Raw genomic sequence first — 13212 nt, 5'->3', positions numbered from 1 at the left:
CTCAGCTGACTTCTTGCTCATTTTGGCTTAGGCTTTGCTTCATTCTATGGGTTAGGTACGAGAACGTCCCGGGAGACTGTGAAGCGTCCGAGGAGAGTCAGGGGGAGGGTTCTTGCTTTCACGTCATATTTTGGCACTGCAGGTGCATTCCTTTGAGGTCTGGTGAAGGAGGGGCTATCTCACTCCCTGCTTGCTCTTTAGACACAGACAGAGATGCACAGGGCACCAAACAGATAGAAAGGCTTTTTAAATTTAGATGCTAAACTTTAAGTTATGCTTTGACTAATTAATTAGGTCTGAAAAGATTTTTTTTGACTTATGCATTTATTTCTCTTAATGTGAGATTTTTAAAACGATTTGATTTTTGATTAGCCTTGCAAGACTATTTTTCTTAGAAATTCTTTAAGAGTTTTGAATGACATTTTGCGCCACATTCCTATATGTAATGCTTATATGCAGACTGTAATATGTTCTGTATTAATGCTATTTTTCCTGTTTTCCAAATTCTGTAACCTGATTGATATTTTACTAATGAATAAAGGGTCAGAGAAAATTAACTTTATACTAGAAAATAAAACCCTTTAAATACTCAACAACTCTCTTTATTGGCTTAAATAATGATTGCATTTATGACTGTTCATGATTATTTAAAGTCTCCTGAAGGTAATACATGGTGTGAAAGGCCCAACACCTTTTGACTGGTAAATTAGAGGTAGCATGAGGGTTTTGCATTGAGAAATTACCAGAAGAAATTACTGCTCCATCAGTATGGGATAGGCTTTTGTTTTGTGTGAGAGTGAAGGTGCCATTGTGTGGTAGTTGGGGTAGAAGGGTGTATAGGTGTGGCTTGTAGGGTTTTGTAGTGGATGTTGAGACACTGAAATGGGTAAGGTTTGTTTGTAGTAAATTAGTAGAGTACATTCGCTGTGTGTGTGTTTTAATATGTTTGTGGATGTGTTAAGGTGGGCGATGGTGAATGAAAAAAAAGGGCAGCATTTCTGTCCCTAGGCCCAACCAGGCTGAAACAGGCAACTTCCCTTTTCCTCTCTGCCTTTAGCCTCAACGCCTGGGCTGAGACGCCCTGCGCCCTAAGCTTATATAGCCCTAGTAGTCAGGTCACCCCTTCGGCCAATGGGAACCCTAACACTAACCTTAACTAATCGCATCTCTAGCCCCAAGCCCTAGGGCCAATAGGAGACCAGGCTCTTACAGCCAATCATAGCCCTAGTCCTAGCAACCAATCAGAGACAAAACCCTGAGCCCTAGGCTCAATAGAAACCTTAGCCCTGGAACCAATCTGAACCCCACACCTATCAGCCAATCAGAAACCTAACCCTAAGTCCAACAGAAACTCCAGATATAGCAGCCAATCAGAACACAGATGTAACGTCCAATGGCAAACTTATATAAGGAGCATGTGACCTCATGCACAGGAGGCTGGCAAGGTTGCAATGAGCTGCACCTGAAGAACAGAATATCCTTTGATACAGACAGGCTCAATCCACACTTGGTGGTACATATTTGTGATTTTATAAATATATGCATGATTATGTGCAGTTCAATAGACCTGGGTTGTATATAGTGTCAAACCACTGGGGAAGGTTAGCGGACTTATTGGTCCTCTGGAAAAAGTTACGTCAGACTCCTTATGTGTGATCTGTTTATAATGAAAAAGCAAGTAAGCCTTACTTATTTATTGTGAAAAGCATGTGTTAAAGGCAATAAAGTTTTACGGGTAATTTGTGATTACAATGTGCAAATGCCTGTAGGCAGATATTTTGTTATATGGAATCTCCTAGATTACTGTAATAGGCAAGGGTTTGGTGTTTTGAACCACTCAAACCATGGGGATAAGCAATTTGCACGATGGCAATCCTTGCTAGGCGCTATTAGTTGGGATTTTATAGTGTTTTGACTAATGCTTTTTATACATATTTTCAATTTGATTGTATTATACCTGATAGTTGCCTGTGGAAAGACGAACTTATTTCTCCCAATAGAGATGGGATCAATCTCCCATAGGGTACCATTTGCGCACAGATGCTTGGCATCTAGTTAGAAATAGATTCAAACTAGACGCCGAGCACCCGTGCGACCCGTTGGCTAAAACAGAGAGCTATTAACGCCTCTTGGCATAAGGAAAGTGTACCCTCGTCCTAAAAATGCATAACGAGAAAGCTTTTCAGCTTCTACATTGATTTATGATACCTATGGGAGATTTATCTGATCTATATTGGAGATATATGGTGGAGATATAAATTGGTTGTTTCCTGAGATGAACTAGGTGATTTGATAGCGCTTCACCATATTAGAGATTTTAAAAACTCACACTTTTGGTTACAGCCATTAAAGGAAAGGCTCTGACACTCCTTTTTCCACACTATGGGATCGGTTTATGGGGTGGCGTCCTTTTGTAATATCAAATATCTGAGTGTTCCACACCAGATTTTTTAGATCGTTATATTCTTAAGCGGAGAATATCTTGTTGTCCTGAAGAAGGTGGTTTTGTATTTTTTAACCCACCGAAACGCCCGGATGATCACATTAGAAAATTAATTGGTTTCTGTAATGTGGTAGCTTTATTGATTCTTACAAATTAACCCAAATTACTGTCAGATCTGATTGTCTTGTATGTTTTCTCTCCTCTACATGATTGTATTTATGTTGATATTTATGTAGATACACGTTTTATGTCTTGTTTTTATTGATGCAATTTTTAATTTATGAAATGGTTGTAACAAATTCTGATATATTGAAGGAAAAAAGCTTTTAATAAATTTGGAGACATAAAGATTCGAGTCATTGTTCAATATTCAACTCGTTCAAGCCTGGGGTGGAGAATGTGTGGTGAATGGATGCTTGTATATCTGTTTTATTGAATGTCAGTGGTTTCCAAAGGGAGTTATTTATGACTGGAAAGTCTTTTACAGAGCTCTGTCCCTTTGGATTGTAGGGCTGCTCTTTCTTTAGTTGATCTATATTTAACCTAACAACATTCTTTATAGACAGATTACTGAAAGGGCTAAGATGGTCCGCCGGTCTGGTAGAAAGTTGACCTCACACCATCCAGTAACATATCAGCCCTTTACTTACATGGCCAAATCTTTGACTAGTTTTTCCTTGCCTTCCTGCCACTATTTGAGGTTGAGGACACGTCTGCAGATAGTGCTGTCAGCACCTCTCATTTTGTTGAGAATATTGTGGCAAATTGGAGTGTTGTGGCAAAGGCACAACACTCCAGTATGGCATCTTCAACTTTAGGCACACATCATCCTGACTCTAAATTTGGAGTAATCTATGATTACCAATCCTGTTTAAAATGTGTCATTACATTTCTTCTGCAATGGGTTTAGCACTCCAAACTTTAAGTGACGTTCTGAGAATAAAAGGAGCACAACAGAACAAAAATGGATATCGTCTGAGAATCTGTCTTCTAAGAATTTGCAAAACTAAGTGGGCAGATCTACGCAAAGTTTTCAGCTGAACAATGTGTATACAGCAGAAATACACTACTTGAGTGAACCTTACCAGAATAGACTCGTCAGGTGTGCACCCTGCATTGCTGTAATGTAAGATGTCCACAGCCATGATGCGCCCATCGTTCATGAATCCCACCTGGAGAAAAAGGTGACAGGGATGTGTTGATTAATAATAAATGTTTACTATAAAGCACAGCTGAATAAAGAACATTGCAGATAAGCATAACCAATTTCTGGCAAAATATTGTTTTTCTTGACCAATGACGGTTTTCCTGAGTCCACTTGACCTTTTTTAGTTTTATTATCTGGAAAGATAATATTTTATATACCAGTCAGTATCTGTTTCTGCATAGTAGGAACTTCTCAATACCACTTGTACAACGTTATTATCTTTTTATTAAAGTTAGAGTATGCCGGATGTATCCAAGGGATGTATAGTGGTTGCACACATATCTCTTATGGTTACTACAGATCCATTTAATTGAGCCACATTCAATGCTTTAATCCTCAAAATATGATTTTATTTCATATTGGAAATGCATGCATTGTATTTTTGCTGGGAAGTGGAATGTGCGCTTCTTTGGTTCTGAACCTGTTCTGATGTGGCGTTTACCCAATTTTTTATCTAACCAGACTTTGCTATGTTTAGGGTTGGTGTAAATTCTAGAACTGTAAATGTACTTGCAATAATGTGAAATTTCTTATGCGTATGCATAGTCTGAAAAGCTGAGTCGGGCGGAGTTGGCGGAGTGCCACTATGCGGAGTTACACGGAATTGGAAAAAAACTCGGTGGACGCCACAGCAGGTACATTTTTAATAATCAAATTAGGGAGGGTGGAGGGGCCGGTTAACTCCACTCCGCCACGGAGTAGGAGTTTTGCCTGAATGTCGCGTTCTCAACAGAGTTGGAGTAGATAAAACTCCAGAAACTCCGCTGGCGGAGCAGAGTTCTCCACCTGGGGTGACTTTTCAGAAAAGAAAAATATCTATTACGGTTAAAAAAAGAAGCAACAGTAATATTAGATGTTGGCTTGGTCTCAGTACAAAATTAGAAAAACTGGTGTTTTGGTATTTATAAGAAATGTACAGCTTTTACTTTGTTTTGGCAAACAAATGCATTACGTTACAAATAACATCAGATGAAACGGATATATTTTTGAGAGTATTAGTCTATCGCCATGCTATACAGAGTAGGAGGTACTAGAGTATACAAAAAAGTGATGGATGGAAGGCTTGAATTAATCTCAGTCACTGGTAATTACTCGGCCCCAAACCATACCAGTCCATTTTTCTTTTTGCAATTTTGTACATCGTGCAACCTCAGTTTGGACACAGATATATATAAATCACTCTTGACCCTGCTTCAGTGGAAACAGTCAATCAGTGGAAACAGTCAATCCGAAATGCTAGGCAAGGTCCTTCCTGACCTGGAACACAAGAAACCTAGGACTGGTTTCGCCCTAGTTAGGGCTCCTCAGACAGGTATAGCTTGGTTGGCAGTCAGGGTGGACTGCTCCCATTGGCAGTCAGGGTGGACTGATTGGCATACGGTTGGGTCCACTAAGGTGGCATGGTGTGCAAAATAATGATCGACTGGGATTCGACTCTGAGAAACTACCAGTGGCTGAGATTAATTCAAGCATTCCATTCATCACTTTTTGTATACTTCAACATGTCACCCTGAAAGGGACAGGTATGCCCAGAAATGAGACCTGTGTACACTGTGTCACTGGAACCAAGCTATACCTGTCTGAAGTACCTTAACTAGGGCAAAACCGGTCCTGGATTGCTTCTAGTTCGGTTCTGGGAGGACCTTGCATGGCAGTTTGGGCTGGATTGTTCCCATTAGGGCAGGGCCAAGACTATTTTGCATATGGTGGGGTCCCAATTAAGGTGGGATGGTGTGCAAAATGAGATGGCCTGGGATGGAACCAGAGTTATTACAATTGGTTCAGATACATTTAAGCATTCCATTAATCAATTTATTGTATACTTTTGTATGTTGCCCTAAGTGAGACGGAAATATGCTCAGACATGAGTCACATGCACACTGTCACTGAAACCATGCTATACCTGGCTAACGAGCCCGAACTAGGGAGAAATCGGTGCTGAATTACATCTGTTCCAGTAAGGGAGGACCTTGCCAGGCACTTAGGACTGGACTGTTCTCATTGGAACAGGGTCAAGACTCATTTGCATATGACTGTGTCCAAATTGAGGTGGCAAAATAATGATGGACTGGGATGTGGCCCAAATAATTACCAGGTGCTGAGATAGTTCAAGAATTCCATCCATTACTTTTTTGTACACTTTAGTATACAGAGAAGTAGGAGTTCAAATGTTTTAATAGGAGTCTGCTGCTGGCACTGCTGAATGTCAGGGTTGCTGAATACCAAGGGGTTACTAGTCTTGATTCCACTCTATGCTTATAACATTTCCTGTCTTTTAATTCTACTTGTTCAAGTTCTTGTTCATTCCTCTATTTTGTACTGTTCATTATTTTACCTACCTTATACTTTCCAAGAAAAGGGTGTCGGCCAGCCGTCATTAGCATATCAACATCACGTTCTAAAACACAGCGCACAGGGAGACTGATCCTGAAGGAAACATAATATATATGTATTCAATTGTGTTTTCAAGAACAGTATACTTGTAAATCTGTTATTTCACTCTTAATTTATACACAGTACTGTCGATCACTCAAAGTAATTTGCATACACACTGTTTGAATGGTATCAATCTAGAGAGATAGCAAGCATATTACTCATACATAATTCATTATCTACGGATTCTAGGAATGCTGTAGGACCAGAGGGTAGGACAACATGCAAGACAGTACCTTCTGGGCAATAAACTGCATTTAAAGAAGAAAAACATTAGAGGGCACAGTACAACTTTTGTTTTCAAGAATTGTATCAGAGGATACAGTAGTACCTTGTGATCATGGCTTGTGTTTAATGGGTACTACAGTACTTTGTGGCCAAGATTTGTATCAGAAGGTATGGTAGAACCTTGTGATCTATATTTATATTAGAGGGTTCTGTAATACTTTGTATTGGAAAAAGCAGTAGTATTTTGTGGTAGATACTTGTAATAGAGGGTACAGTAGTACTTTGTAGTCAAGACTTGTGTTAGAAGATAAGAAGGTATTATAGTATCCAGTGGACAAGACTTGCATTAGAGGTCAAGAAATTGTGGTCAAGAAAATTTTTAGGGTACTGCAGTACATAGTGAACAAGACTACTATTAGGGGATACTGCAGTAGTTTGTGGTCAAGACTTAGATAAGAGGGCACAGTAGTACTTTGTGGTCAAAACATGCTTTAGAGGGTACGGTAGTACTTTGTGGTCAAGGCGTATGTGTAGTACTTAGTCGAAAATAGTTGTATCAGAGGTTACTGTTGCAGTTTGTGGTCAAAACTTACATTAGAGGGTACCACACTGCATTATGGTCAAGGCATATACTAGAACGCACTGTAGTACTTTGTGGTCAAGACTTGTATTAGAGGGTACTGTGGCACTTTGTGGTCAGGAACTGTATTAGAGGGAACAATAGTACTTTGTGGCCAATACCTGTATTTGAGGGTACTGTTGTACTTTGTGGTCAAAGCATATATTGGAGAGTACTGTAGCACCTTGTAGCCAAAGGTGTATTGTGGAGGTTACAATAGTCTTTTCTGGTGATAAACATGGATTTATGGGTACATTTATGGTTTGTGGGCAAACAAGCTTGAAGAAATAGTAGTGTTTTGTAGTCAACATGTTTGAATGCATAGTTGTGCTTTTAGAGATGTATATGAGATTGCAGTAGTGCTTTGTGATCAATTAACATATATTTAAATATAAATATGAAGGAGAATACTATGTCTTCTTGATAAAAAGGTAGGCATTTGAAGAACGGGTCAGTCATTGACAGGTATTTAAAGTGTTAATCATTTTTTGTGTGCAATTGATCAATATTTGACAGAACAGTAGTTTTGTGTAGGTATAGCCGTGTCTCATAGACAATACAGGTTATTTGAGTACTGTCCTGTGGACAGAACAAAGGTATATGGTGATACAGTAGAGCCCTCTGTACAATACACTTGTACGTGAGGACACAGTAGTACTATGTAATCATAATACCATTATTTGACGTACATTAGCACCTTGTGAGCAAGACATAGCTATTTAAAGGAATAGCCACTTCTAATAGACACAATCCACAGGTAAGTGCTATATTGTAGTGCATTGTGGACATTACAAAGGTATCTGATGATACAGTAGTGCCTAGTGGAATACAATCAATCAAGAATTTGTAAATCACAGCAAATCACCCAAGAGGGTTTCGAGGTGCTGGAATTGTTAACTGCTCAATGGTGTTCTGTTCATTTGAACCGCCAGGTCTTGAGTCATTTCTTGAATTGCCTGAGCGATGAGGCGGTCCTGGGGTGTCGGGCAAGGTTGTTCCAAGTTTTAGCCACCAGTTGCCTTGACAGATCTGGGGGGTGTCTACGAGGAAGAGGGAGGTGTATCGGAGGTGTCTGGTTGGTTGGTGGAAGGTAATACGTTTGTTGATGTATGCTGGTCCTTCAATGTGATGGGCTATGTGTGCAGAGGTCAACATCTTGTACAAACATCTCTTCTGGATTGGGAGCCAGTGTAGCTTCTTGAGGTGTGGCGTGATGTGAGTCGGTGTGGTGTGATGAGAGTCCATCTGGGGAGGTCAGGGAGATTTTTGCCACTGAGTTTTGTATTGTCTTCAGGAGGCGTGCAGTTATTCCTACATAGAGTGTGTTCCCCTAGTCCAGCCTGGGCCTGTGTGACGGTCCTTCTTGTGTTAACTGGGAGCTACCTAAAGATCTTGCAGAGCTTGAGTAGGGTGTGCAAGAAGGCAGACAGCTTTTACCAGTTTCTTCATAGACAGCTTGCTATCCAAGATGATGCGAGGTTATGGGCGTGGTCTGTAGGGATGGGCCCAGGCCACGATGTGTCATTCCATGGCAAGGTGTTGTTCCCAAAGATAAGGACTACTGTCTTGTCCGTCTTGAGCTTGAGACAGTTGTCCTTCAGCCAGTTGGCGGCGTTCATCATACATTTGTGGAAGTTGGCTCTGGTGGTAGAGGGGGTCTTCCAACAGTGAGAGGATGAGCTGGGTGTCATCAGCTAGGAGATGATGTTGAGTTCATGCAATCTGATGGTGTCGGCCTGGGGTGTCATGCATGTGTTGAAGAGGGTGGGGCTGAGGGACGATCCTCGGGGGATGCAGCTGACGATCTTCTTGGGATCCGAGAGGAACTGTGGGAGATGGATTATCTGGGTTGTTCCGGTGAGGTATGAGGCAATACACAAGCATTTGCGGATACAGCTGGTGCTTGTGAACAATGCTCAGGTATTTGCGGCTGCGGTAGTGTCCTGTGGATAATACACAGGTATCTGAAGATACAGTTGTGCCTTGAGAACAATACAAACACTTAAGTATATAATAATAATAATAATAATAATAATAATAATAATAAAATAATAATAATCTTTATTCGGCATATAAAATATGACCATAAAAGAAACATCTTACAAAATAAAAAACATCAGGCAAAGGAAGTCTTCATAGAGACTGCCACATACACAAGAAAGACCAGGTATATATACTGTCATTATCCCCCACTTGTCGCTTAATATCAAAATGCATTCAATGATTTTAAGTGCAGGTTTAGAATATATAAAAAACAATAAAATATTCAGCTAGTACTTTTAAAGCAGCAAAACGTAATGCAAAATAGCAAAAATTCTTCTGGGCTTCAAGCACCCCTCGTAGTTCCTAACTTTAAAGCAGATGTTAGAAAGTTGGAAACGCAGAAGAATGTAAAAACATCTGACGATGTTTTAAAAACAACAAGGCAACATGTGCCTGTCTAAATATTAACCTTCATAAAAGTCCCTTCGGGAAAATGTTTCTGCGATATGCATAGTGTGGACAGAGTAGGACAAAATGTAGGGTATCCTGTGGGGACCTATTGTCGCAGCCACAGGGTCCTCTATGTTCTATATTCAATGTAAAACCAGGTACAGCCAAACGGGGATGAAATTAATTTAATTTAAAACGGGTAATTAAAAATCTGTCATGTGCACTAGTTATGAGAGATAAGTATGGGTCTATGCCCTGGATTGATCTGACTAAAATATGTTCTCTCACCGTTGCAACATAACATACTTAAAGAACAGATCTTTGATAAGTGCCTTTTTCTGGATTCTCAAGTTATCAGGGTGAGTACTTAAGTATATAGTTGTGTCTCGTGTACAATGCACAGGTACATTAAGATATAATCATAATGATAAATTCCACATAAGGAAGTCGGTTTTCTGTATTTAGTGTTTGGATATTTACACTGGTTAAGGGATTTTATTGGAGGTAAAATTATGTTGCTTCATTTTTGGAGAGCTATAATAAATAATTCCTGTGCATTATTGTAGTAGCTTAGTAGGTATTTCAAGCTGAATGCCACAAGCATCTCTGGAGTGCAAAATATGACTGTGATTCTTAAATTTGGTTGTGTGCAAAATAAACACTTACTTGTTAGCTGCAACGGCGGCAGCGCAGGCAAGTGGAGTTGCCTTTGTTAGCTTCCCTCCGAATCCCCCGCCAATCCTTTTAGTATGGATGGACACTCGGTTAGAAGGGACACCCAAAGTTTTGCACACCATTTGCTGCAAAAGATAAAGACTGTTTATAAAAAGGCATGGTTTAGAAGTTTGCAGTTTATAGTTTATATGACTTTAGACACTTATGGCCAGATGTAAGACCCTTTTTTGCAGTCACAAATGGGAAATCGTCCCGTTTGCGACCGCAAAAAAGAGTGGTGATTTGTACAAAACTATTTTGCTAGTCGGTGACTCGCAAAATAGTGTTTGCGAGCTGCTAATAGGAAGGGGTGTGCCAATGGTGTACTTTCCTAATAGCGAGTCAGAATGGTATGTAACATTGTTTTGTGATCGCATTTGCAGTCTCAAAACACTTGCAGTTTAGCGCCTACTTCAAGTAGGTGGTAAGCTACTCGCAATCTGGAAGGGGTCCCTAGGGCTCCCTTTCCCCTTTGTGAATTGGTGCAAAAATATTTTTTAAGAGCAGGCAGTGGTCTCAAAGACCACTGCCCGTCCTTAAAAAATGGTGAGAAATAGTTTCTTTTTTTGCTTTTAAGCACTTCTCACTTTCCTTTAAGTTGAAAAAGTTGTTTTATTGAAAAATCAAACACAGACAAGGGGGTCTGCTGTCCCGAGCAGGCCACCATCCATCAATGGGTCGCAAATTGTGACCTGCCTCATGAATATTAATGAGGCAGGTCCCTTGCCACCTATTTGAGATTCACAAACAGTGTCTCAGACACTGTTGTACATTCCATTTTTCATGTCGCAAATTGAGAGTCGCAAAACATCGCAATTTGCGACTTGCAAAATGGAATGGTCGTACATCTAGCCCTTAAGCTTTTTGCTGCTGTTCAGAAGCGCATTGGCCTGTTGGACCATATGGAGATGCTCTGTCAGGTTGGAGTCTATGGACGAGTGGCAGGCACTGTAGAGTCAGTCAGAAGAATCTTGAGTAATAGTTAAAATAGTTAGGCCCGTCAGGTCTGTTCCATTTGCATACCTTTAAGAGATGATCGCTGCTATGATATATTATTTGGTTTGGGAAGCCTTTCAGTGATGATGATACACACTACATAGAAGAGGGTCCTAGGGCTAGTTTAAAGACTCAACACTAGATACAAGCCCCTATTAATGACAATAATACATACAAAGCATCTAGGAGTCAGACAAAGAAAGAGAAGCTCAATTCATCGAAGACTCTTGACATGACAAAAGAAAGTATTGTGAATTTAATCTTTAAATCACCACGTGATATAATATGAAAAAATGCACGTGATCAATCACTGGGAATGCCAAACCCAAGAGTAGGTGAAAATGTTCCCATCAGTTGTCGATCTGTACCGCCACTTTTGCATCATGTGGGTTCTCCTTACCCAGGAGTTAGTGCAATCACAGTCACAAGGAAATGAACAGACTGTGAGAGCCGAAGACTTTTGTTTGAACCCAATTGGCGGTGCAAGTGTAAAGGGACAACTGAAAAAAACAGTGCAATTCTGTGAATAGTGATAGGATAAAATTGGATCAGGCTGAGTAGAAGTGTAAGTTTTAATGATTTCTCTCAGCTATCCAAGAGTAAAAACAATTGTGATAAACAGATTTAACACAATATCTGTTCAGTAAATAGTGGTCAACATGTTTCTGCATAGATGGAAAGTACCAATGCATTCATCAGGACCTAGATGTTGCTACTGCTGATAAATCGATAAAGAATATAAATATAAAATGGAGCTATATCACCTGCATTTCAGGTTTAGAACTCCACTACAATCTAAGACATCATCATGTCAAAGGGAAAAAATGAAAGGAGACACAAAGTATTGGAAACTATCAAAATACACTCATCAGTAGTTTGTATTTCATTACAAAAATTGGTTAAATCAATTCATGTATATATCAACACATGTCAACACTTTGCTACTCACCCAATATATGTGGGAATAGCGCCTCACCTCACCTGGCTGCAGCTCAGGTAATGCGGAGCACTGCTCTGTTTTAAAAAAAGAAATATATCTGTAAATATTCCACTGTTCGTCCTATGTGGGACTAGAGACCATCCCGTCAGAAAAATACTCAATCGGGAGTTTGTAGATTGAGTTAGCCACCCCCACGGGTTGATATTCTTTACATGGGGTTTCATTCTATGTATTAATCAAACCGACTTAACTATATTGTTAGCAAAAACGTGGTTTATTATTCTTTATCGACAAGTCTCGCTACCGTTTGGGCAGATACACAGATTGAACACTGTGTGTATCGCCTATCAGATCTCCCATATAGGCTAAGGCTGGGCAGAAAGATGCCAAATTATCTTCTTTAGACAAAAGTATAAAATGTGCCCATCAGATCGCAAAGGTCGCGGTTGTGGTTTTGCGGCGATCACTTGTAACGAGCAGCTCTTATACTTTGCTCGATGTCTGGCCGGGCTCCGCCAAGCAGAGAAACCCCGTCGCCCCAAATTATCTACTTTAGACGAAAGTATAAAATGTGCCCATCAGATCACAAAGGTCGCGGTTGTGGTTTCGTTTTGATCACTTGTAAGGAGCAGCTCTTATACTTTGCTCGATGTCTGACCGGGCTACGCAAAGCAGAGAAACCCCGTCGCCCCAAATTATCTACTTTAGACGAAAGTATAAAATGTGCCCATCAGATCACAAAGGTTGAGGTTGTGGTTTCGCGGCGATCCCTTGTAATGAGCAGCTCTTATACTTTGCTCGATGTCTGACCGGGCTCCGCAAAGCAGAGAAACCCCGACGCCCCTCCTTACCTCTCCGTCGGTGTCTCCTGGCGTTCCTCTGCGCTAACTGGGGAGGCACCAAACTGCTAACGAGAGGACTATTTGTTTGCAGGAACGCCTTTCCTCACACGTGATCGCGGATAGGATTCTGGACGTTGTAGTCAATGCAATATCAAATAGAAACGCTCTTAAAATGTACCCTCGCCCCGGCAAGGAGAACCAGGAGTATTCCATATTGATTTCTATTCGCACAATTAATAAGCATTATTAGACACCGAACTGCTGATGAAAGGACTATTTGATTGCGAAACGATTTTCCACTTTATCGCGTTGGGATTCTGGACATTGTAGTCAATACAATGTCAGATAGAAGCGCTC

The 13212-nt window shown here is 40.4% G+C and overlaps 1 protein-coding gene across 1 annotated transcript in view; it reads right to left on the bottom strand.

The window, feature by feature from the left end:
• LOC147730418 (aldehyde oxidase 1-like) overlaps positions 1-13212 on the bottom strand; it is a gene marked incomplete at its 5' end in the record, with an annotated part of 524934 nt that overhangs the window by 154939 nt on the left and 356783 nt on the right. Inside the window, 3 exons of the mRNA XM_086954065.1 lie at positions 3529-3615; positions 5990-6077; positions 10030-10163. Coding sequence (XP_086810191.1) covers positions 3529-3615; positions 5990-6077; positions 10030-10163 — 309 coding nt within the window. The remainder of the gene's footprint in view (positions 1-3528; positions 3616-5989; positions 6078-10029; positions 10164-13212) is intronic.

The sequence above is a fragment of the Lissotriton vulgaris genome, chromosome 2_1 (assembly GCF_964263255.1).
Source record: "Lissotriton vulgaris chromosome 2_1, aLisVul1.2, whole genome shotgun sequence".
NCBI lineage: Eukaryota > Metazoa > Chordata > Amphibia > Caudata > Salamandridae > Lissotriton > Lissotriton vulgaris.
Note: the sequence above shows the minus strand (reverse complement) of the source record. Positions and strands in the feature narration are given on the sequence as shown.